General features: G+C 38.1%; 2 protein-coding genes across 5 annotated transcripts in view; both read left to right on the top strand.

Moving 5' to 3' along the window:
* The window catches only part of LOC113240628 (solute carrier family 26 member 10), a 118025-nt gene extending 94625 nt beyond the window's left edge, over positions 1-23400 (top strand). For all 4 annotated transcript variants that reach the window (XM_026477968.1, XM_026477969.1, XM_026477967.1 and 1 more), the window contains 9 exons: positions 4191-4324; positions 5623-5785; positions 6028-6108; positions 7839-8002; positions 9966-10046; positions 11355-11478; positions 14795-14992; positions 17033-17159; positions 21505-23400. In XM_026477968.1, coding sequence (XP_026333753.1) covers positions 4191-4324; positions 5623-5785; positions 6028-6108; positions 7839-8002; positions 9966-10046; positions 11355-11478; positions 14795-14992; positions 17033-17159; positions 21505-21662 — 1230 coding nt within the window. In that variant the 3' untranslated portion in view covers positions 21663-23400. The remainder of the gene's footprint in view (positions 1-4190; positions 4325-5622; positions 5786-6027; positions 6109-7838; positions 8003-9965; positions 10047-11354; positions 11479-14794; positions 14993-17032; positions 17160-21504) is intronic.
* A 1621-nt stretch (positions 23401-25021) lies between these two features.
* Positions 25022-27536, top strand: part of LOC113225470 (serine protease 3-like) — a 19032-nt gene continuing 16517 nt past the window's right edge. The window contains exons 1-3 of the mRNA XM_026457788.1: positions 25022-25091; positions 25780-25831; positions 27457-27530. Of these exons, the coding sequence (XP_026313573.1) occupies positions 25041-25091; positions 25780-25831; positions 27457-27530 (177 nt within the window). The 5' untranslated portion in view covers positions 25022-25040. The remainder of the gene's footprint in view (positions 25092-25779; positions 25832-27456; positions 27531-27536) is intronic.

Below are 27536 nucleotides of genomic sequence, written 5' to 3'. Positions count from 1 at the left end.
CCAAATAGCTATTTTTGTAAAACTAATTTTTACATTGACAAGCTGCAATTTGTCAAAGCTACCCTTTTTTTTCTTTAAATTTATTAAGGCTTTGGCAAAGCCATCAGCCTAAACATGAAGTTTAAATTATGTTTCTGTAAATATGGCCGCCACAAAGAGGATAGGCAATTTGAGGCGGCGTGCTTGGATTGACTCGGGACTCCATAAAACGGGCTGATACGGGTATTCTAGTTTGAGATTCGTATAATTTCACGTTTTAATCTTCGATTAAGGCACAATAGCACTATTCTATTCCACTTTAAACTAGATTTCACAAAATAATTGAAAGTCAAAATAAAAACGACACTTTTCCCTCCAAAAGGTCCAGAGCGAATCTCAAAGCTACCCTAATTTCTAGTGATAACAAACAAATCAACTAGATGGCGCTTCTTGCACGGATTTTTATGTATAATGCCGGATATAAAACCAAAATTACGCCATCTACCCATATAAGGAAGCGTTAATTTATAAATTAGTTAACACACAATGCCATCTTGATACAAGTATTTGCAAATAATTAACGTTTTGATAAAAATCTAGATAAAATAGTATCTTCTTAGTAATAAAATTTTATATACTACGGCGGTAATTCAAAACTTTGCCATCGCTTTCCTTCATAGCCACAAAAATTTTACATCGGTAAGCTGCAATTTGTCAAAGCTACTCTAATTTCTAGTGATAACAAACAAATTAACTGTAGTCTGTTCCCATCCATTTTAAACGAAATGTAAACAAAACGTTTTGGCTGAGTTTCTAAAGCAATCACTCAATAAATCGAATAACTAACACTTTCACGTGTGCTATGTTTTGTAGATTTTGACTTGATATCTCATCACTTTTTCCCTTAGACTATTTCTTTTATTTTTTTCCACCCTCTAAGGTTTTTCCAACAATATTCATTTGAATAACATCGTAAAATCGAATTTTAAAAATGTTAGCCAAAGATGAGGTTATTTTTTAATTAAAGATGTACGATTTTCTTTTTATTAATAATTTTGGCTTGGATACAAGTCCTTTGAGCCATGTCTTCGTTTAATTATGTTTCTGTAAATATGGCCGCCACAAAGAGGATAGGCAATTTGAGGCGGCGTGCTTGGATTGACTCGGGATTCCTTAGAACGGGCCGATACGGGTATTTTAGTTCGAGATTCGTAAGATTTCGCGTTTTAATTCGATTAAGGCACAGTAGCACGATCGTATTCCACTTTAAACTAGATTTCACAAAATAATTGAAGGTCAAAATAAAAACAACACTTTTCCCTCCAAAAGGCCCAGAGTGAATCCTAAAGATGTACGAATAGTCTATGTTTGCATAGTGCTGTACGGAAAAAAACATTCAGTTCATTCAATTAAAGTTTTTATAATCGATTAGTAAATCGAAAATTTCAATCGCTATCGAACGGTGTAATTTGAAAGAGGAAATTGAAAATTAAGATTTCGGAAATTTTAAATATGCTTTTATAGGTTATGTAATGAACCGCTAGTATGACTCAATTAAACAAATCGATTCATCCTATTAATTAATTAATTTGTTGGCAGTAAAATTCCATCACTGAAACTTCTATGGTGACTTGTCTGTTTAGTTTTTGATTAAAATGGATTGAAACGAAGTGTAGATGGCGCGTTGCACAGAGTTTTATGTATAGTGTCTTTTATTTTGTTTATGATTAGCGCCATCTACTCGTGTTAGGGTTCTTACACATAAACACGATACGACGTCGCGTCGTGCTATAACGCGGCATCGTTTCACAATGCGAGTCGCATCGTGGAAATCTACGACGAGCAATGTCAAAATTCACGACACAACATCGCAAGACGTCATATCGTAGAAACTCACGGTGCGCTCCCCAGTGCCGCACTCATTTGTTATTCAATATTCAAAGATGACAGACGACATTGAGGATGATTAATTCATAACCCTAGTCGAAGAGCGTCCTGTACTATGGGACAAAACATCAGAAGAATACAAAGTCATCTTTGAATATATGGACAATAGCAAGTCTTTTATTCAGGAAGTGTTTCAGTGTTAAGTATTTGACTTTTTTCAGACTTTACCGTCTGTGTTATGTAGATTGGCAGCCTTCCTTAGTTATAGGTCCATGGTAGTCATCGAGTATATAACCAGAAATAGAGACGGAAGGGCATTTCATTTTTTTGAAAACTATTCTGCCAAATCATTACGGTGACAACTGCGCTCCGATTGGCAAGCCCGAATACGAAACAATTGACGGGTGTCGTCAATGGGTGTAGTTAATTGTTTTACTTCAAATCGACCAGTTAACTTGAGTTTTGCTATGATGGACGAAAGTTGCAAAATTACATATGTAATATTTAATTACCGATGAAATTTGATTCCGTTTGTTTTGTAATTAGATGTTTTGCTGCTTTCCCTGCACCATCGAATGGAACAGAACGCTATTGTTAGAGACATTATCTTTATTACAATAAACACAGAGTATTTATGGAATATACGGAGACGTATATACAGGTCAGTTGTTGGCGCTGTCTATATTTCAGTGCAAACGAGTGTTGATATTTATAAGTGACGTGTCACTGATGAGTTACCAGGTATGTATGACCCTTATTTCGTCTCTATTTCTGGTTATATACTCGATGATGGTAGTACGTACACTCACGCCTTTGGATACCATTGGAGTAGACAGAGAGTATCGCCGCTTTGTACGATCCTGACAAATTTCTCCAGTTTTACTTACACTCTAATTGTTATCATTATAAACAGAGATCGAACACTAAGAAAAAGTGCTTCGTACTGGCTGGATTCGAACCAGCGCCTTCAGCATACCGTGGCTGACGCTCCCTAACTGAACTACGGAACTATGTGTTTGTTACAGATCTTTGTTTTTAACATCGAAGGATTTTTTTCTGAGTGTTCGATCTTTGTATTAATCATTATAACAAAACTAGTGGAGTAATTTCACAAAAAATAATTAAATATCATGGTGGTGAAACATCCTGACTAGTGGTGAAACGGATAGTGATTGGGCCGGATCCCGGATATCCAGCGAGCACCTAGGCCGGATAGCCGGATATCCGGCCGCCGAATATCTGACCCACTGCCGTAAATATGTCACGACCAGTTTACAGCGCGCATCGCCGTTACTGATAGATTAGTGAATGACTGCACTTTCACATTGACCATTTGATTTGTTGTGGTCACTTGATTTTTATAAAATATTTATTCGATAATACATAACACAAAATTGTTAACAGTATAAAAATCACAAACTCGACAAAAGTTTAACGTTAATGCTGTTGTTTGTTATGCCAAATGCAAATTTCTCGCGGTAGAGCAGGAAAAAGCAATTACACATTATTTGGCTATATAAAAACTTGTAGTTGTTATAAGTATAAGCCTAGCACTTGATACGCCCGTTATTATTTTGTTTCAATTTGATTTCATTAATTTGTTTGTGATCTAATTCTAAGCCTTGATACCAGATTTGCCAAAAAAAGTTTAATCTACTTCCAAGTTTCATCATAGTAGGTACACATTGTATTTGATTATTATATGTAGCCAAAATTCAAATCGATTGTGATCGCGATCCTTTCATTTGGTCGTCTGGCAATAACAAGTAGTACTTAAAATTTAACAAAGTTTGCAAGAGTTTATAGTAAAAAACTGTCCTCCGAAGCTGGTCTCGTCTATGAAAAACTTTTACCACTTAATGCAGAACAACTGGTCCTCATCCACCATAATTTGCCTTTATTGAAATTTGAGTACTAAATTTAGAGATAACGTTATCTAACTTCATAGTTCTTTCAGTTTCAAGTAATAAACATATTGTCAACGATCCTGTAGTTCCTGTTTATCCTATACGATAATCTTTAATCAATAAATCACATTATTTGGCGTACTGATTATGAATTTTTCTCAGCTTTAAATATCCGGTATCCGGCCGGATATTGTTCTACTTTCCGGTATTGGCCGGATAGTAAAAATGGGCCGGATAGGCCGGATACCAGATAGTTACCGGATATCCGTTTCATCTCTAATCCTGATATTCAACAAACTCAGTTACAACTAAGCATTAGTAAAGTAGGACATATTCGTTTATTACGTACAGTATAAGTGGTGGAACAGAATCTAGCATTGTCTTTTTATTATTAAAAACATATTTATGTGGTTACAGCCGAGGGTTAGTAAGAGAAGCCGAATCCCAGTGCCGATTGAACTGCTGGCGATCGTTACCGGCACGCTGGTGTCGAGGTTCGCGCTGCTGCATGAGCGGTTCCAGATCAGCCTCGTCGGGGATATACCCACCGGGTACGTTACGTTACCTTCTCTCATCGAGTATATAACCAGAAATAGAGACGAAATGTCATTTAATTTGTTTGAAAAATATTCTGCCAAATCATTACGGTGATAACTGCGCTCTGATTGGCCAGCCCGAATTTGAAACAATTGACGGGTGTCGTCAACGGTCCGTGGCATCTGCAATACAGGGTGTCGCCTCTTTGTAGTTTAATGGATTTAGACTAGACTGTAATACCTACGTACCTGGTTAAAATATTCTCACCGTAGATATTGAGGGACGACAAAAGATACTTAATGCATATAAGCTGGTAGAAAGACACTGAACCATGATGAAAATGTCCATAACATCGTGCTATGACGAGGAAGCGTAGAGGTGTGCCTCGTATGTCGCGTACAATCCCCTAGCACATCTCGCCTATGTACTGGGGCGTGACACCTTGAGAGGTGCCCCGAGTGGACCTCCAGCGCCCCCTTTAGTCCAACCACTGCCCAACAGGATTTAAGTTTCGATAACTACTAATCGCAAGCGTACATGCCAGCTAATACCGACCCCATTCATTCCAACGATAGGCACCCACAGTCATAAGCGTCAAAGACGCTACTCTACTGCGGGTCGAGTCAGCACGTGGCAAATGGATAGTCATAGAACATGTATCGTTACAATGTTAAACTCGACAATTAACTTAGTTGTGTGTCTTTCCACCGTGTCTATGCATGTCGTAATGTTAAACAGTACATAGAGGAACTTACCTGTTGTTTGTCTCTTTGGGTACCTTCACTTACACAGCCATATCGTTAGTTTTAACCAAACTGAAGTGCACTCGGTTCCCGCCATTGCCGTTGACGTTACTGCCGTCTCGATAGTGTCAAAATAACAAGTTAGCAAAGACAAAGCAGTGTTACCACAATACAAAAAATGGGTGAAGTTCGTTTACTCACTAAATGATTGATTATCGCGTGATTCGCGACACAGGGTTTCCCTAGTGCCGAGCTGTGAGTGTGTGCATGTTATTATCATTATTATTATTACTTTAGTAGCAGTAGAGCTCCTTGTGAGAGTTCGTCCAGGGAAGTACTACCACCTTACCTATTTCTGCCGCCAAGCAGTGTACTATATACAGTATACATTACTGCGTACCGGTTTGAAGGGTAAGGGTGCTGGTGAAATTACAGGCACATGGGACTTGTCAATGTAAAACTCTGAGTGGCACTGCAAGTTCTATGGCGTGTCTCTTAACACCAGGCGCCCGACTAGTCTCTCTTACCATTTGGTATCATAAAAATAAAATATTTCTACTGAATTGCAGACTACCGACACCAAGTTTGCCGAAATTCGAGATTGTACCACTGGTAATACTGGACGCGTTCACCATCATGATGGTGACGTACACCATCACCATGTCAATGGCGCTAATTTTCGCTGCCAAAGAGAAGTACGAGATCAGCGGGAACCAAGAACTTCTGGCATTGGTGAGTGCAAATTCTCTCTTAAAACTGAATACATCTAAAAGCGTGATAATTCGGAATAGATGCCGTCCAAACTAAACGGACGTGACGCACCCGTGACGACAACCAAGTACACACGTGTTAAGTTTGTTAGTTTAAATTTTTTTGTGAAACGTTAATAAAATACTCGTAGTGCTATATTACAAAAAAGGTTATTTGAGTTTCGGTTAAAATGAGAATATATTTTTTTTATATTATTGTTTCAGGGTGCTAGTAATGTGGTTGGGTCGTTTTTCTGCTGTGCACCTATATGCGCTAGCTTGTCTAGATCATACATACAGTATCAGGTAAGTACAAGAGACACCATGACGTCACAATTTTATGTCATCGCGAAAGATTAACACAGTGCTAAAAATGACTGCAAGGTCACAGCTGATTTTAAAACATTTTGACAGTTCTGCACGATACTTTTGTCAACGTAAGAATCGAGCGCGACAAATAAGATGAAAAGAATCAATAAAAACAAACAAATTGATATGTATAAATTATTAGAAAAGCTGAGGAGGAGGAGAATAATACAGTTCAATACATGAGAGTAATTAGAAATGCGTAAATAATAAATAATACAATGTAAAATATGTAAAAACAGAAACTACGAAAACCCGGCACTCTTTGTTTCATCGTTTTCGTGGCAATGACTAAACGACAAAGATAGCTGTATACGCAATTTCATATCGTTGTCCTTGTTTTTCAAAATATATTACACTAGTTCATTGCCAAATTAGCAAACTTAGCTTTATCAACTGAAAAAAATTTTGTCACGGGGAGGTTTATCACACATATCGATACCAAAAGTATCAATTAATGTAAGGGACAAACCACGATTTTTCCGGAGAGCCAAATAACGATTTTATTTTTTGAAATCTGTCTATAACTTTGTTGTGTCCAGAGCAAAGTTTCTATAACTCTACTCGATGCTCAAGTCAGGATTGCAATGGAAACACAAGCACTGGAAATACGACCCTAATGGCAGGGACTTGAGTATGACTTTAAACCATACTCAAATCCTGACTTGAGCATTGAGTAGAGTTCTAGAATACGACCCTTAGAATGTCCTCTTCTTTCATTCCATAAACGTAAGACTCCCAAATTTTAATAATACCAATCGATAGAGCGGGAACTTCCGAATCCAATGATATATGTAACTCATTTTCGACAAAATGTCCCTTGCGTTAATTGATACTACTGGTATCGATATGCTGCCATGCTACGGCCACAGATAATATATTTAAGAATATTCTCGATTTGATCTCAGAATGTTTTTGTAGCGTCCTCTTTCAGTATTTCCTTCTATATGTATATATATCTCCTAAACTATTTCAGCAATCACTTTCTCCATCTTTGTCACTACCTACTGTAAGTACTCTACACTGCCCTCCAAACGAAAAAGGGCACAATTAACATTTAGACCAAAATTGAGTTAAATGCATATTCCGAATCAGGAAAATAGACCAATCTACGTATTTTTTTGTACAAATATATGTCAATAATTATTGAATATATTGCAAAGTCAAAGGGCACAACAGACACCAATAATCATATTTTTAAATATAATAAGTCATACTTGACGTTTATTATGTTAAAAACACTAATATCAAAGGATTTATTAGTAGAGCTCCTTGTGAAAGAGTTTATCCAGGGAAGTACTGCCACCTTACCTATTTCTGCCGCCAAGCAGTAATGCCAGCATTGCTGTGTTCCTGTTTTGAAGGGTAGAGAAACTGGTGAAATTACAGGCACATAGGACTTGTTAACTTATGTCTCAGGGTGACGGGCGCAGTGGCAGTACCCATACGATCTTTGCGATTTAAATCTCTGAATGGCACTGCAACTGTTATAGATAGACATGTCGCTTACCACCAGGCGCACGACTTGTTCGTCTCGTCACTTGATATTATAAAGAAAAACTGTTGAGTAGATACAAAAAACAAGATAACGAGAAATAATTATGTGATTATGATATAATCTATGATTATACCTTTATTTTATAACTAAAAGAAGGTCTACAAATTACCAGGCCGGCGCGAAGACGAACTTGACGCAGGCAGTGTCGGCAATGCTGATCCTCTGCGTGCTGTTGTGGATCGGGCCTTTCTTCGAGCAGCTGCCGCGGTGCGTGCTAGCCTCCATCATCGTCGTCTCGCTCAAGGGCATGTTCGTACAAATCCTTGATCTGCGCAGGTTAGTTCTATCCTATCCTATGTTATCTCTTTGTTTAAGTATTCCAAGCAGTTTAAACGATCTTGATTGTCTAAACTGATGGCCCTTCACGATATATGGGTTGGAAAAAAATTAGTTTTTTAAAAACTTTTATTGCACAATTTAAAGTCCATTTTGTTAGTACACTTACAAACTACCTATTCAGTTACTGTTAGTACAATAATAAAGAAAATAAAATTAATTTCACACACACAAACACACACACACACACATACACACAAACAAACACACACACACACACACACACACACACACACACACACAGACACAGACACGCACGCACGCACGCACACACACATACACACACACACACACACACACACACACACGGGAATCGAACGGCACCTCTGCGTGGCAGTCCGGCATGGTAACCGTTCGGCCACTGAGGCAGCATGAATGAATTAAATGACGACATGATAGCTGCTAAGTTCACCGAGCTTCCAGGACACAGGGCTCACAGGATCGGAGTCCCACCCGACGGAGTATCTATCCCCGATCATTTTAAGAACAATGGGACTTAAACCTTAAGGTAGCCAATTTCACTTAAGGTGCGGTATTAGAAAGGTTACATTTTAGGCGGTGAGATATGAGGGGGAAGTGCGCTGAAAATTAATATCATTAAATAAGAACAGGCGGAGAAATTTACATAGATCCGACGTTGACAAGCGCCCGATGGCGACTGACGGGGCAGCGGGTGACGCGGCGTGTCATTAAACCGTTGGGCAATTTTCAAATTTTGGTATTAATGTTCACAGTTACACATTTATTCTTGTTAGACTCTCATTTGAGCTTGTTTTCGGGATTTTGTATGATCGAGTAAAGTACATTCTATCGTGTAACAAATTAGCACATTCTTTAGAAAATATCCTTAGGTGTATCGTATATTTTTATTGACCGTTATTTAACATTAAATACCTAAAATAATTGATCTAGCTAAACAGTTTTTCCCGCTTCTCATCCGATGACTCGCTTTGAAAAAAAATTTATTTTATTTTTTAATCTCCGTATTTAAAGATCGCAACTCGGAAAAAAGTCAAAATTCCGTCTTATATTTAAATGGCGCTGAACATTAACCTGGACGTAATTTATATTACGTAAATTGCAGTGGATATCAATGAATTCCTTTATAATATAAAATAAAAGAAGTCACTTTCTTTTTCCTTGTAATATTATGCAAATGTTGAACATGAGCTAAAATATTTTCTAAACTTCGACAAATATGCGTGTCAGTAGATGGCATTGTGTGTTATTTTTTTATAATATCAAGTGACGGGACGAACAAGTTATGCGCCTGATGGTAAGCGACACGCCTGCCCATAAAAGTTGCAGTGAAAGATCTGAGGGTAACTGTCATCGCACCCGTCACCCTGAGACATAAATTGACAAGTCCCATGTGCCTGTAATTTTACCAGCACCCTTACCCTTCAAAACAGGAACACAGTAATGCTGACAATACTGCTTGGCGGCAGAAGTAGGTAAGGTGGCAGTATATACCTAGATGAACTCTTTCACAAGGAGTTCTACTACTGCTACTGCTGTTAACTAATTTATAAATTAACGCTTCTTCTTCTTTTTATTTTTTTTATTTATTCTTCTTCTTAGTATGGGTAGGTGGCGCTAATTTTGCTTTTTTATCCGGCACTATACATAAAATCTGTGCAATAAGCGCCATCTAGTTGATTTGTTTGTTAACACTAGAAATTAGAGTAGCTTTGACAAATTGCAGCTTGTCAATGTGAAAAAAATTAGTTACAAAAATACCTATTTGGTACTGTCACGACATCTGGTGTACCAAAAGGTACTAAATACCCGACTACGCTGCCTTTAGAATTCCTCTTGAGTGATTGGTCTGTGATATGAATAACTGCATCCGGTGTTTAAAAAAATGACATACAACATATGATTTTTAACCTACTTGTTACAGATTTTGGAAACTGAGCCAGTTGGACGCGTTCGTGTGGTTAATAACTTTCCTCATCACTGTGATTATCAACATTGACATCGGGTAATACAACCTTTTTCATTATCTTAGATTATCTCAACTTAACTGCCTCCGTGGCCGAATGATTACCATGCTGGTCTGCCACGCAGAGGTCCCGGGTTCGATTCCCGGGTCAGGAGAAATATTGATATGGCCTACATTTATTTCTCTCGTGAGTTTGAGTGTAATTTTTGTTGTCTATGTGTGTGTTCGTGTTACCCGCGATACAGGTTTTCCCTATTACGGAGCTGTGAATGTGTGCGTTATTTACTATTATCTCTAGTTATCATCATCATCGGCCTATTGAGGTCCACTGCTGGACACCTCCTGGAGACCTCCCCCAATATGCGCCATTTTGCCCTGTCCTCATCTTGTCGCATCCATTTCCTGCCAGCGATTCGCAGGTTGTCACTCCTTCTGACCGGAAAGTGACATATACTACGTTTTCAAATAGTTATAAATTCACCCATGTTAACAAAGATGGAAATAAATTATATTTGCTACTTTGACGACCTCCGCGGTCGAATGGCTTGAACACCGGTTTTCATGATGTCACCATCTCTACCGTCCGGGATTCGATCCCCGGCCCGGTCAATGTAGAAAAAGTAACTTTTCTATATTGTCTCGCGTTATATCCACAACATAATTTGCTTTAGCTATTTACTTTAGATTCAGAGCAGCATATGTAATGTTAAAAAAGTATACCAAAGCACTTTGTTTATTTTACCGATACTGATGTGGCTGTGATTGAATGTGTAATGCATACACATTCAACCACATCACCAAAAATTCAAGAGACTACTATTAATGTGCTTGGAAAACGACATTTTCTTTTAGCAATTTGTTCTGACGCGTAATATTTTACTTTTTCTATTACACGTCTTCTTTAGTCTCCTGTTATTTCCTCACATTGTTTGAGAAAAGCATTATTATATGCCTCGGCGGGGTTTGCTTGACTCGTTTTAAGACTTGTGAAAGAGTTCATCCAGGGAAGTACTGCCACCTTACCAAGTCTGCCGCCAAGCAGTAACGTAAACATAACTGCGTTCCGGTTTGGAAGCGTAATGGTGCTGGTGAAAGTATAGGCACATGGGACTTGTCAATTTATGTCGTAGGTTGGGGCATAGCAGCGGTGCCCCTAAGATTTTTGCAATTAAAAGCTCTAGGTGTCATTGCAACTGTTGCAATGGATAGGCGTGTCGCTTACCACCAGACGCACGACTTCTTCGTCCCGTCACTTGGTATTATTTAAAAATAAATTAATACAAGGCCTCGCTTCCAGGCCTCTGCATTAACGTACTAAAGATATAGATCGTTTGTCCTTGTTCACAGCCTGTTGGCCGGCCTGCTGGCAAGCGTGGGCGCACTTTTCATCCGTTCTCAAAAGCCATACACGTGCCTACTGGGCAGGATGCTTAATACCGATCTCTACCTGGATGTCAAGCGGTACAGAGCTGTAAATATCTTGTCATTTTTACAATTATTACAATTCTGCCCATAGAATTACAAACGCTAAGAAGTTATTATATATATTTTTTTATATAATTTCTTTTTTTATATTTTTTTTTATAAGAAGTTATTATATAATTTCTTTTGGTGAAATTACAAACACATGGGACTTGTCAACTTATGTCTCAGGGGGTCGGGCGCACTGGCTGTGCCTCTCAGATCTTTGTTATTTAAAGGTCTGAGTGACACTGCAACTGTTAGGGATAGGCGTGACGCTTACCACCAGGCGCACGAATTGTTCGTCCCGTCACTTAGTATTATAAAAAAAATATAATAACCAACTTTAAAAAAGGAGGAGTTCTCAATTCCTCTGTTTTTTTTGTATGCATGTTACGCGATAACTCGATGAACCAATTTTGATGATTCTTTTTTTATTGGAAAGAGGGTACCTCAGGAGCGGGTCCCATGACCATTTCAAGAAAATATTCCACCTCTAAGGGTGGTAAATAGGGGATGAATCCGGTTTCACGCACTTTCCTGTAACAGATTCAATAAAACTTGGCAAATATATGCAATTCCACGAACTTCAGAGGTTGATTTCTTCAACTCTAGTTACTCGAGTTGATTCGACTCAGAGTCTGACAGAGCAATCATATGAACTCGAGCCGAAGGTTCACCGAGTTGGGCCGAACCGCCGAACTGACCGAGCGAGAACGAGCAGCTGATGCGCTGTATGAATGAAGTACTATTGACTCGTGGGATTAACTCGAGTTAATCGGGTTAAGTATATTAGCGATGGGCGAGTCTTCTCGTTTCGTCAAGTCACCGCCGCGGAAGGTCATATTCACGATCACGAACTAGTTCAAAAAATTTCGAACAAAACTACCACTTAAATATGTGAGTTATCGTTTAATATCAACTGCCTCCGTGGCGCGATCCCAGGTTCGATTCTCGGACCGGGAAAAATATTTGTATTGCCTACATTTATTCCTCTCTTGAGTTTGGGTGTAACTTGTGGTTGTCTATGTGTGTTGAGTGTGTCCGTTAAAAAAAATCCGAGTCTCACGGTAGTTTAATTTGTTTTATTAGGATTTTTTACTTGGATACAAGTCCATTGAGCCAGGTCTTCATTTAGTTTTCGGGATCCTCAATAAATACTTTCTATTGTGTTTTTAATGTCCTAATACCATACTTGTAGGTGAAATTACACATGGGACTTGTCAACTTATGTTATAGACAGCTTAGCATCAGGCGCACGACTTGCTCGTCCCGTAACTTGATATAATAAAGAAAGAGTGTTCGATCTTTGTATTAATAATTATAACCAATTAGTAGGGGTGCTAGTTCCTATACTTATGTATGGTAGTGAATGTTGGGTTTGGCAGAAGAGGCATGAAAGTAGAATTAATGCAGTAGAAATGAGAGCTTTGAGGAGTATGGCTGGAGTGACTCGGATGGATAAATTACGGAACAGTGTGATAAGAGAGCGTTGCGGCGTGGAAGAAGATATAGTGACAAAGATAGAGAAAGGGATGCTTAGATGGTTCGGACATGTAGAGAGAATGAATGAAAGAAGAGTGACGAAACAGATTTATAAGGCGAGTGTGAGCGGGCAAGTTGGTATGGGCCGACCAAGGAGAACTTATCATGACCAAATTGAGGCCATCCTAAAGAAGGGCCAGGTCAAGAGTACCCTTAACCGACGAGCGTGTATGAAAGCATTGATGCGTGTTGATGAGGCGAAAGGTGTGTGTCAGGACCGTAGCAAGTGGAAGACTGTTGTCTCTGCCTACCCCGATGGGAAAAAGGCGTGAAGTATATGTATGTATGTAACAAACTGGTGGAGTAATTTCACATGAAAAATAATTTAATAACAATCATTGACTTACAATTATATGGACGTCGGGTCCGCGCTAAAAAGTATCCGAACTTATAGGGCGTTAAAATCGTATACAGAGCGTCATTCACGCTTTAGTCTTCGTTTGTTCGACTGACAGCGAAGCAAGCAAAATTAGACAGTACTGCGATGACATTACAATTTAAATTCAACGTTTTAGCCTTTTCATATTCCTTGACATGTCACTACGTTTAAATAGGTTGACTTGGGAAATTTTTTTCGTGGTTTGTGTATTAGACCCGTCGTCCATTTATTTGTAAGTCAATGATAACAATTCAATAAAAATTTAAAAACAAACAATTGTACCATTTTTATTTAAACTCGATAACAAATCATATCGATTCTGATTTCAACATACCCCGGCTTAAGTAATCCAATTCAAAGTCATTGTACAAAGCGACCATGACGAACTGCACTGCGCACATGAACAGGGCGAACATGATCGAGAAGCCTGTCCATTTCATCCTGTCTAAAATACCGATCTTGTAGTTGCAGGAATAGGGGTACGTCTTGTTTGATATAAAAGTTATTTTCGGCAACGAATTGCAATAACACCCGCGGAACGTTGATAGCCACATTCTCTTTGTTTACTGGTTTATTTCCTGGTTAATACATAACTTATATATGTTTTGCAACTTTGTATCGTTGTATGGAATTGGATTAACCTTAATCATGGTAAATTGGTTCAATTCTGTTAAATTTTACATTTTATGGTTAATCCGAGAATAGTTTTGGATTTAATATCAAATTTGACAACTTTGACAAGACAAAACATACTATCAAACAAAAAACTTGATATCAAATTTCTCACACGAAAATAAGTTTTATTAAAAACAGTCGCCGTAAAAGATCTAACAAAATAGATTCTTCTTGATCGTAGAGTTAATAATAATAATAACGCATACACTCAGCATAGCCCCGCACTACGGAAACCCTGTGTCACGCGTGTCATGGACAACCACAAATTACACCCAAACTCACGAGAGAAATAAATATAGGCCACACAAATATTTCTCCCGGCCCGGGAATCGAACCTGGGACCTCTGCGTGGCAGATGGTAACCGTTCGGCCACGGAGGCAGTTGTTCACGTTGTGCCAAAACAATTGTAACTTTTTTTATAACCGATCTCAAAACTTTTTGGTCAAAGTTTTCAAAACTTTTCTTCAAAGATGGTCCATAATCTGGCCTGATTTGGTGTAATTTTTACATCCATTTGTAATGTTGACTTTAATTTAATAATGTATTTACGAGTACCTAAACAAAGACTGCGTATTTAAAAGCGAAGCTTGTAAAAGTAGTTTATGAAATACGTTAATTAGTGCACGACGTTACAAGGTTATAGCGTGTAGATTTTTATGAACAGTCATAGGGATCGTCTTAGATTTTTTTTAATGTTATAACATTTAAGATTTTCATCTTTGACAGGCAGAAGAGATCCCGGGAATAAAAATCTTCCACTACTGCGGCGGTCTGAACTTCGCGACAAAGAACCTATTTCGGACAACAATCTTCCGCAAGACTGGATACATGAAGCCGGCCACAGAGACCTCGCAGCTCCACGATGTGGACAATAACATCACTAAGACCGACTCCTACGAGTGGGATCCTACTGTCGCTAATCGGGTATGATTTAGTTTTATTTGTTTGACAGTTTAAGACACAAACCAATAAATACAGTAGAAGTGCTTAGTTTGCATCGCACGTGTGCCAACAGTACGCAAAGTTCCACATTAAGCTTATTCCGCCATTTTCGTTTTTGAACATTATGGTCATGTGAATTATCTCGCAACACCTCGAAAAATGCCTTATTTTACTACTCTAGAAAAAAACATTTGAGTTACATTAAAATAGATGTTTTGATGAAACTTGTGCTTAACTAAATAGTAATAATAACGTACACACTCATAGCCCCGCACTAGGGAAACCCTGTATCGCGGGTGCCATGGACACACACATAGACAAGCACAAATTGCATCCAAACTCACGAGATAAATAAATGTAGGCCATACAAATATTTCACCCTGGCCCGAGAAACGAACCCGAGACCTCTGCGTGGCAGTCCAGCCTGATAACCGTTCGGCCACGGAAGGAGTTGCGTAAAGTAAATTACAGGCACATGGGACTTGTCAACTTGATAGTAGCAGTGCTCCTTGTGAAAGAGTTTATCCAGGGAAGTACTGCCACCTTACCTATTTCTGCCGTCAATGTGAGCATTGCTGCGTTCCTGTTTCGAAGGATAGGGGTGCTGATGAAATTACAGGCATATGGAACGTGGCAGCACGTTACCCCTCAGAGCTTTGTGATTTAAAGCTTTGAGTAACACTGTAACTATTAGAGACCACCAGGCGCACGACTTCTTTGACCCGTCACTTGGTATGGTACAAAAAAAGATGTTTTTTTGCATGAAAAAATGTAGAAGGTTTGTAATTGATAATAAAACTTTATAGTCTGATAAAACGAAATGTGTAAAGACTTTTGCTCGTTTATTCGGGGTCACGTCCATATATCCACAATTAAAAAACGAAAGCTACAGAACTTTGGTCATGTAATGCGTAATGATAAATACGACCTACTCCCACTAATTATGCAAGGAAAGATACAGGGAAAACAACCACCTGGAAAAAGGCGTACTTCGTGGCTTAAGAATCTCCGGACTTGGTTCAACCTGAGCGCAAGATCCTTCTTCCGTACAGCTGTGTCTAAGATGCAGATGGCCTTAATGGTAGCCGAGCCGAGAAGAAGCCGATATAGAGAAAACCACGGAAGAAAAAAAAACAATGGAAGTCGGAACCGCTGTCATCAAAACGCATGATAAACACTACAAAAAAAATCTTGATAATGATTGGTCATAGTTTCTAAAGATATAACTAACAATTTCTGGATTGTTAATATAATTTAAACTTCACCAAGTCGCTATATAGTTGAAAGTTTATTACCTTTATTGCAAGTTACGGCGTTTTGGTTATATATTGAAATTTTATTCGACGTGCTGCCATCTTGCGGCCAGTAGCTGATCTACGACGAACGATTAACATCTGAATCAATTCTATAAACAGATTGAAAATTTATTAAAATAATATTTACTGATGATATGAAATACCACCACGGGTAACATTTTTGGTGCGGCTATCAATTTGGCACTCCAAAACAGCACAATAAGTAATTTTTCGGTGATTTTAGAGAATTTGACGAGCTCAAGTCAAGTGTCTGACGCTAACTAACCCCTTGTGTGAGGATTCGCTCTGGACCTTTTGGAGGGAAAAGTGTCGTTTTTATTTTGACTTTCAATTATTTTGTGAAATCTAGTTTAAAGTGGAATAGAATAGTGCTATTGTGCCTTAATCGAAGATTAAAACGTATACGAATCTCGAACTAAAATACCCGTATCGGCCCGTTCTGAGGAATCCCGGTCAATCCAAGCGCGCCGCCTCAAATTGCCTATCCTCTTTGTGGCTGCCATATTTACAGAAACATAATGCAACTTCATGTACCAAAAAAGAATAATGTACCAAGACTCGGCTGTATGGTGTAAAACCTTTGCCTTTTCCTTTATGGAATGAAGAAAAAAAAACTAACCCCTTGTACTGTATTTATTGTTCTCTGGAGAAAAGACTCATTTCACACTTATTAGTGTCCCTTAATAGTTACTATTATTTTTTTCAGGTGAAATGCATAATTATAGATGCAACGGCGCTGTCGTACGTGGACGCGCCGGGCATTAAGATGCTGGTCACCATTCACAACGAGCTTACCTCCAACGACATCATCGTTTTACTTGCTGGCGCTAACGGTGAGTTTCTCTAGATTGCAAAGCCGAAGAATTGCGAGCAGCGTTAAATAATCTTATTATAGTACTCTGCAACACTCTGTTTAGTGTATAAAGGCAGCCACATGTAGAAATAACATTTTTAATAATAATAACGCCGAACACTCCATATACTACTTTCTCGTACGTAGGTGCACGTAACGCGAAACTGTTTTTATAACTCTATTAATAGAATCCTAATACGAGAATATAATTTGAACTAGTTGGTATTGCATATACCTATGTATAAAGATGAAGGTATATTTTTTATTAATTCATTAACAGAAATAATATTAAAATTGATTGAAAAAAAAATAATTTAAAAGCTCTCAAAATGTCATATATTGTTATATTAATTCACGACCATCATAAATAGTAACGTTTCAATTAAATGATAGAAAAAGGATAAAAGCATTTCGTGACAATAAATTAAAACTATTAAAATATCAAAGCTGTTCCTAGCGAACGCCTCGCCGACTGTCTTGTTGCCATTCCGTCAATGTGGCCGTCAATATAAAGAGCGCAGTGTTGTATTTAGAGCCAGGGAGGGGCGAAGGGTGACCTTTCTCGTAACTTTTTTACTAGGGAATCCCTTTATTAGCCGGTGCCATTGACACACACATAGACAACCACAAATTACACCCAAACTCATTCATCATTTTATTTAAGAGCCATGCTCTTGTCGGTGTAGCCTCCTCCACTCCTCACGGTCCATAGCCAACTCCTTGACCTCCCTGTAACTGCTCACATTAACCTTTCTTTTTATTTGGTCACAGAATGCCATTCTCGGTCTTCCTCTCTGTCTCCTTCCTTCCATCTTTCCCTCAACAACAACCGTCAATAGTTCGTCGTTGCGCAACAAATGTCCAAACATTTTTCCCCTCCTATTCTCTATCGTCTCCGTCAGGCCTCTCCGTTCCCCAATCCTCTCCAGAACGTCCTCATTAGTCACTCTCTCGGTCCAGCTTATCCTCTCCATACGTCTCCAGCACCACATTTCAAATGCCTCCAATCGCTCTCTGTCTCTCTTTGTGATGGTCCAGGTCTCACATCCATAGAGTGCAGTGCTCCAGACATAGGCTTTCACAAATCTTTTTTTCAGATCCAACGGTATTCCTGATGTGAGAATGTTTCTTTTATTATGGAATGCCTGCTTCGCCATTGCAACTCTGGTCCTTATGTCTGTGGTACATTTAGAGTCCTCTGTAATAATGCTACCAAGGTATTTGAAATGCGGAACCTGCTCCACTGGAGTATCATTTATACGAATAGGGTTAACTCTGATAGGTTGTTTTGAGACAACCAATATTTTGGTCTTACTTTTATTAATTGTCAAACGGAATTCCGTAAAAATCTGATTCATTCTATTGAGAAGGGCTTTCAGCTGTTCTCTGCTCTCCGTAACTACAGCGATATCATCGGCAAATCTAATAAAAACCACTCTGTCCCCATTAACTTTTATTCCTTCTGTAGATGTTTCTAAAATCTTTCGTATTGCGCTTTCGATAAAAATGTTGAAAATTAGTGGCGAAAGTGAACAACCCTGTCGTACTCCCTGTTTGATTCTTGCTTTTCTACTTTCTTCTTCTATTTCTATGATGGTTTCTTGCTTTTTATATAGCTCAAAAACAATTCTTCTATCCCTGTAGTCAATCCCGGCCCTTCTCAGCACTTCCATCATCATCCCCCAATTCACCCTATCAAAAGCTTTTTCTAAATCAATAAAGGCTAAATAGGTCTCTAAATTCACATCCAACCTTCTGTCTACTATCTGCCTCAATGCCAAGATTGCCTCTCTGGTACCCTTGCCCTGTCTGAAGCCGTATTGGTCGTTTCCAATGAATGATTCAACCTTTGGTCTAATTCTATTTTGGATGATTTTCAAAATTATTTTTGATGCTTGTGAGATCAAACTGATGGTTCTATGTTCTTCACATTTACGAGTGTTATGTTTCTTGGGTATTGCTATTGTTTTACTGACACAAAAATCCAAAGGCACTTTTCCTGACCGGTAAATTTTTGTAATTATTTCGAAAATCTCGTCTATCATTTGATCCGGTGCTTTCTTTATGAGTTCTATGAAGATGCGGTCATAACCCGCTGCTTTACCATTTTTAATGTTCCTCACCGCCAAATCAAATTCATCTCTAATTATTTCCGGCCCAAGCTCGTCCTCACCAACACACCCTTCATCTTCCAGATCACTATCAACCAATTCCTCCCCCTCGTATAGTTCCTCTATGTATCTCTTCCACCTGTTTGCGATTCCCCACTGTCCAATATAATTGTTCCGTCTTCACTTAGAATGGTTGTACTTCGGGTTCTGTTATTTTTATTCATGCTTTTTATTTTACTATAGGCTTTATCTATATTCCCCTTTCGTAAATAGTATTCTATTTCCTTGCAGTTGTTCTCAATCTCTCTCATTTTACTATTTCTACAGTAGTTAGTTATTTTATTCGTCAGTCGTCTGTACTCCTCCCTACTTTTTGAATCCGATTTGTTTTTGTACTGTCTTCTTTTTAGAATTAGATCACTGGTTTCTTTGTCTAGCCACGTCTTTCTTGGCACTATTTTTGCTTTCTTTAATATTTCTTCTGCACTTGTCCTCATAATATCTCTTGCGTTTTTCCATCTATCCTCAACGTCCATATCATCTAAATTATTGCACTCTTTGAACTTAACTAATTTATTTCCTACTTTATTATGATATTGCACGTTATAATTGTGTTCCTTTAATCTAGTGAGATCAATTTCTTTGGTTTTAGTTTTTCTATTACACTTTTTTGCGTGTAAATTAAGTATGGTAACTAAAAGGTTATGGTCAGTATTCATGTCTGCCCCAGGGAGAGCTTTACAATTTTTCACTTGATATCTAAATTTTTGTCTAACGAGTATGAAATCTATTTGGTATCTTGCTATAATAATAATAAAAATAAAATAAAAATAAAATAAAAATCCTTTATTTTCAGACCAATCAATCCATAGAATGCTATATCTCCGGGCATTTTCCACGTATAAAGTCTTCTTTTTGGATTTTTGAACTGGGTATTTAAAACTGACAAATTATGTTCTCTGCAAAATTGAATTAACCTTTCACCTCTCTTATTTCTTTTTCCCAAACCAAACTCTCCAACAATATTCTCTACTTTACCCTCCCCTACAACAGCATTAAAATCTCCCATTATTATCAAGTTATCTTTTTCTTTAGTCGCATCTATTATGGAATCTATTTGATCATACATATCAATCAAAAACACCCAAACTCACAAGAGAAATAAATGTAGACCATACTAAAAATTTCTCCCGGCCCGGGAATCGAACTTGGGACCTCTGCGTAGCAGACCAGCACCAGCCAATGACGCAGTTAATAATCTCAGTACAGAGTACTAAAAAAACCGACCTCAAAAGTACGTGGAATTACGTGTATTTGCTAAGTTTTATTGAAATATCCTTAAATTCGCCACTATACAGGACTTGACACTGGAGATAATAAAAATCGGTTCTCACTACTATTAAAACCATTAAAATAATTGCTCTTTAAGTAAAATTTAGGCGCTATTTATAAAAATGAATGTTCATGCGTGATCAGCCCCTTAGAGGTGGATGATTTTCTTCAAAATGAAATGGTACCACTATGGAAGTACCCCCTTCCAACAAGAAAATAATCATGAAAATCGGTTCACAAATACCGGAGTTATCGCGTAACATACATACAAACAAAAACATACAGTCGAATTGAGAACCTCCTCCTTTTTTGAAGTCGGTTAATTATATTCCACACGCAAAATAGGCGCTTTGTCGTCGAGTTGCGGACACCAGCCCGTTGCACCAAGTACCATTTAAACCATTTATTTACCACACACAGTAATACGTACAGAACAAAATGACATAACAATATTGTGGGAACAACAACAGTGCGTGGAAGGAACAGGCTCAGTATAATCCTTCTGGCTGTATGCCTCGCGGTACTGATTTTCAGCCTGACCTTGTTGCCACATCGTTTTTCAACATAATCCAATTCAACGATAAACATCGAATACTAATAATTATATCGGTTGAGTATATTAATAACATTTAATAGATTCATTAAAAAAATGGTATGACTATGTACGACTAATTTACATGTAATGAACAATAATAATATTATTAAAAAATATATATAAACCAGACAATATTCTCAGTTACACTTACGCTGTCTCACTGTCTGCTCTGTCTCTAAACTAATAAGAAGAAGGAAAAAAAACAGTTAACTTCACATAAATTAAAATAGCATTCTTCCTGTTTTGCTCATGGTATATGAGTTATATTATATTGTTGTCCTCCTCAGCGCCTGTCCTGGAAATGATAGAAAAGTACAACAACCAAGCTTCGGACAGATTACAGCTGGACACGTTCCCGACTGTGCACGACGCTGTCGTCTACTACAAGATATTAGAAACAAGGAGACGCAAAGATAATCAGTTAGCAATAACTGTTTCCACGTAGTGGTGGAGAACAAACAAAGTAACAAATTATATAGGGTGAAAATTTATGAACACAGATTTTAGTGATTAGTACAAATAGAAAAATGCTGTGATGTGAAACTTTTTGCACTTGTAAAGTATTTTTTTTACTCTTCACACAAACGACTATTCGCGCAGTGTGTTTACCGAGTTTTTATTAATGTGACTGCGGTGCCCCAACACAATCCGCAGTATTTACTGTTGTGCCCATTGCGCATTAATACCTGTACGAGGGAAGTCTATACGCGACATACTATTCAAAGTCAATATGAAATAATGGGAATGTGGGATAACAAGAAAGTGTTGTTTTTTTTTGTAATGGAACACTAAATTCAAAATTTTTATAGCTCATATGAGTTCAAATTGATTAAACTTCACCTCTAGAATAGCATTAATTATGTATGAAAATATTAGGAATGATTTGTAACAAATGATATGCAAATGTTTTTAACAACGTCTATTAGAGACAAAAACCTACGTTACTTACCGTATAACTTGATGGAACAAAACTATGTTTACTTAAACATCTTAATTACCAGTGACTTACGTAAATAATTACGTAGATACAAGATTCCTAAAGAAATTGAAGATGTTTTATACCTTTTACCTACTTAATTTAAGTGTGTTGTTCAGAGCTATATAAAGTTCCTTTTGATGATCCTGCGTGACGTACCAACTTTTACATCAAGTCGGATATGTCAACTTGTCGTGCGGTTGTACCAATAAGCCATACGTTAATCAACAGGCTATTTCGAAGTTGCAAATGTCATGTCACGATGATGGTAATAGAAATTTGTTTATCTACATATTTCTTAATGCATTCAGCAGTGAATAAACTAGTACATTAAATAATATATTTTTCAATTGTTATTACTTAAATCATATTTAACTATGTAATTTATTAATAATTCTTTGTGGAACATTGTACATAGTATATTCTTTTGTAAATCGTTCCATTTTTAGAGCTCTGTAGAAGTTTAAGTCAAATTAAAACTACTTATTCGTTACTGTATTTTGTGTTAAATATCCTTATTATGGATAGGTTTTTTTTTCAACACTCAATCAAATGAAATATTCTCAAGCGAAAATTCACTATCCAGCATGATGACTGACTGAAACTTACTTAAAATCGTATAGTGATTGTATTCACAGAAATTCGTTTCTTTTTCAGCCAGCGTCTATTAATTTAATTTCAAATAACACGGCCAAAATAGCTGTAAAACAAGAAGTTGCTCCATATTTAATTTATATTAATTTCTATTGCACTAGACTTTCAACGGTACTTCATCTACTATATACACAATACAAACAGGAACGATTTTTTAAAATACTTTTTAAGACTTAAATTTCCTCTATTTTTGCCAGTCAACATGCAGGACGGTGTATGTCACTTAAAACCACTATTGGTTTGATTAAATGTCATCGTAATTTACTGATCACCCAGCACATGGAATTACGTATACTGAATTTGTATTCTTCGAATATTATTCATCATAAATCGTGATGGTAACAAGGATCTCATGAAGTACAGGAAAAAAATCTACTTCAAAAAACTCCAGTTTTGAGTTTATTGAGGCATGAACAGATCCTATATTTATTTAGATAAGTACTTATTGTTGTAAATGAATGAATTGTTACCAGAATATATTAATTGTTCCGTACATTGTAGTTACATGGAATTTAGTGTCATATAAATAAGAAGAAATTTTAGATAGGCAAAATCAGTTGTGATATATTAGTACCTAAATATATACTTTTATAATTGTACTTAGTACTTAAATAAATGTTAATTATATTTGTGAACATTTTTTGTTTTTTTTTTTTCGTTCTCCGCCCGACATCCGTCCGAAACAATCACGCTCAATTTATTTTGCGGCGGAACGGAATGGAAGCGAATTTTTGGAACGATATTGTAATAACAATAACGCACACACTCAACATAGCACCGCACTAGGGAAACCCTGTGTCGCGGGTGCCATGGACACTCACATAGACAACCACAAATTACACCCAAACTCACGAGAGAAATAAATGTACGCCATATAAATATTTCTCTGCGTGGCAGTCCGGCATGGAAGCCGCTCGGCCACAGAGGCAGTTAATAGATACGAGTCAAAATCTTCCGCGTAATTCTCGCGGAAAGTTAAAGTTCGTTATACAATATCGTTACAAAAATTCGCTTCCAGTCCGTTCCGCCGCAATACAAATTGAGCCTTATTTGACTGTAATTGTTTCGGACGGAGAACTTGACCCCCCGAATCGGCTTGTTTTAAGCCGTGTTCACGAGCCCTTCACTTGCGTTTTTCGCTTGGTTGCGTAACTCGCTTCGCACATACGCAAAGATCTGTCGCGTACGCGCAGGCAGGACTGTTCACGAGTCGCTCGCTAACGCCGGCCGCTTGCTTTACGTTTGATATCTAGCAATCTTGATATTACCACGCAAGCAACAGGGAACGTTTGCGCAGGACAGCACCACTGGCCAATCACAGCAGCAGAAGATGCACGCATCCACTACAACCAAAACAAAGGCAAGTCGCCGCTTATGCGCGCAAGTCTCTCCGCAACGCAAAGCGGAAGACTTGTGAACGCACGCAAGGTAGATTTCTACGCCGTGTACCCAGTCAACGCAAGCAAGCGAACAACCCACGAAAGACTCGTTAACCCAGCATTGCCATACTACAATAGTCGCGTTAAGCAGATTTGTCGTCGACGGCTTGGATCGCGGGCATATGAAATATGGCATTCGTACCTCGAAGTCATTCGGGCGTTGACACGGCCATTCGGGCTCTAGCGCTTTCGTTCAGGCGTCTATGCGGCCGTTCGGGCGTTGAAGCCGCCGATCAGGCGTCGTCTGCTGAATACTGACGCGATCATAAATTTGCCGAAAGCCGAGCCGACTTCGTCGTACGAGCTAATGCGAAACACAAAGCGTCTTTTTAGCCCTTGGGCTCCGTAACTCGCTCAAGGTTTTTTATTTATGAGCAATCGGCTCCGCACGACTGCACACGGCGAGCAACGTTATTTTCATCTCTCGGTGGACATGCTTAGGTTCCTTTTTCCTCGTAGTGAACGCCTAATGTATTTTCGATTTTCTATGAGAGTGATGTATCTGTTACGTAGTAACTATACCTATTAAGTATTCGGTGCCCTTATCACAGGGACAAAGCTTTTTTGACTGAGTTAATGCGATGGCGTGTTGCTTAGTTTGATAATTCCCTTAGGGAAAAACCAAGGACTCTGTTTCTTATCTTTATTTTAATTCCCGATACCGATAATTTACTTCTATCGTTCGTTCAATGATAAAGCATTTTTATCTGATTAGGTTAATTAAGGGATCTCACTTCTATGCAGAGCGATAAAGATGGCGGCAGTGTACATTATTGGATTTTTGTGCGCCCTGGGTTTAGTCCAGGTAAGTTTTTTCCATCGCCGGTGAACTGGACGTTGCGGAAAAATTTTAATTTTGTACTGATAATAAAAAATAATTATAATTCACTTAAACCTTATTACACAATCAATAAAGTCTTCGACAGTTGATTACGCTTATGTATTAAATTAAATCATTTTGTTTGCTCCGAACAGCGTTTATGTAATTTGAAACCCCGAAATCAACGACTTACGTAATATTGATTTATTGAATATCACGAGGTTTTCCTATTCCATGATATTAAGTTATTTTTTAGTGAAATAACTCCACTGCTTTGTTATAATTCATTGATACAAAGATCAGACACAAGAGAAATTCCTTTGATCCGGCGGGATTCGAACCAACGCCACGCACGCAAGCACGCAAACACGCACACACGCACGCACGCACACACACACGCACACACAGCATACAGCTACGGAACGTACCACTACACCTTACGATTTTTTCTATTTGCTTATTGCAGACCCTCGTTTTTATTTTAATGACTTTTTGCCGTCGCTCCATCTGTAAGAAATCTATGAAGGTTCGGTAACCGATCGAAGGAATTTTTCTGTGTAAAATATAATACACGATTTAGGGTTCAAGAAAGTGATCCCATTTCTGGTTAAATGTTAACAGTTAGTGGTTAATGTCAAAGGACCTACCTACTTAGAAAATATCATTATTCCAGGGGAGCATCGTGAACTACGCACAACCTGTCTACGTTGAACAACTTCGAAGTGGTAAGAAAAACAAAAATACAGGGTGAATAGTATGTAAAGCTTGACACTTTGAAGGTTCAAAATCCAAAGTTTGACAGATGTGATGAGACTTTACCTAGGTACTGACGGTCTGTACGATTACATACGCGTATGTAAATACATTTTGACGTAAATTTGTAGATCAGAAACAAATGTTTGATCGTCATTTAATATTTAAGATTAATTTATTTATAATACTATTACAAATTACATAAGCACATTTACACTATGTTTTTTTTATAATATCAAGTGATGGGACGATCAAATCGTGCGCCTGATGGTAAGCTACACGCCTGTCCATAACAGTTGCAGTGTCACTCAGAGCTTTAAATCGCAAAGATCTGAGGGGCACTGCCACTGCGCCCGCCATCCTGAGACATAAGTTCACAAATCCCATGTGCCTGTAATTTCACCAGCACCCTTACCCTTCAAAATCGGAACACAGTAATACTAATATTACTGCTTGACGGCAGAAATAGGTAAGGTGGCAGTACTTCCCTGAACGAACTCTTTTACAAGGAGCTCTTGGTGTTGGTGACTGAGGTAGCAAGTTCAACTGTTAAGCTGGATACTCGATGACGATGTAAGGAGTTCACATCTGCCCTCAGAACGAATAAAGGCGCAACTGCTGTATAAAGTACGCATAGTTGTGCCTTTTTTCGTTACGAGGTCAGATGGTCACAACACTACATTCAATAACTTAAAAATCACAATTATTAAAGCGACATCTCCAGCAGCTGCTGATAGCGGTAAAGGTACCCGGCTGAGTGAAGAAATAGATTTCTCACAGATAGCGCTAAGGGCAAAAAAGTTGTTAACAACCAAAAACAAATATGTGACGGTGTGACCTCCTTACACCGTCATCTCACCTCTTTGTATCGCCTCTCTCCGCTTGTATCTTATCATTTTTTTTATTTTACATGTATTTAAATTTTAAATTTGAATTGTTCCAACTTCCTTCACTTTCTCATTTTGTTTTCGTACCACGGTCACTCCCAGCTCGACCGCCACAACAGTCAGAGCTGTTAATAAGCTAATCATGTGTAATAATTTATAAGTCTACACCCTTCATGTATCTATTTCTGTAATCAGTTTCTTGGCCCATTTAGGGGTAAGTGCCTTAATAATAAAGTGTAGGGAGTGTTTTATACTGTTATACCTGTTTTTTTACATTTACCTTTATATTGTTACAGCCTTTCTTTAAACTTTACTTCTTTAATAAATTTTGTGGACCGGAAGTTTCCCATTTCAATGCCGTGAACCTGTTCACGGCTAGTTAGGGTTACAACCCTTTCAGCTGTAAAGGTTCCTGGCTGAGTAAATGAACTGAATGCTGATTTATCACCGAATTTCCTACCTTTAGACGTGGAATATTTTCTTCAAATTTAAACACGACCAATACCGACGTACCCTTTTTCCAAAAAAAGGATCATCAAAATCGATTCACAAACGCCGGAGCAATCGCGTAACACACACACACACACACACACACACAAAAATACAGTCGAAAAGAGAACCTCGTCCTTTTAACGAACTTCAACCGTTAAAAGGCTTCTCATCATTCAAAGATTGTTTCGCTTACGCTAACGATTGGAGTCTTGCCACAGGATCAGTTTCGAGGGTAGTGGGCGGCTGGGAGGCGAAACCCGGTCAGATACCGCACCAGGTGAGCGTGCGCATGGTGTCG

This window comes from Hyposmocoma kahamanoa, unplaced genomic scaffold (assembly GCF_003589595.1).
Source record: "Hyposmocoma kahamanoa isolate Upper Pololo Valley unplaced genomic scaffold, ASM358959v1 160, whole genome shotgun sequence".
Taxonomy (NCBI): domain Eukaryota; kingdom Metazoa; phylum Arthropoda; class Insecta; order Lepidoptera; family Cosmopterigidae; genus Hyposmocoma; species Hyposmocoma kahamanoa.
Note: the sequence above shows the minus strand (reverse complement) of the source record. Positions and strands in the feature narration are given on the sequence as shown.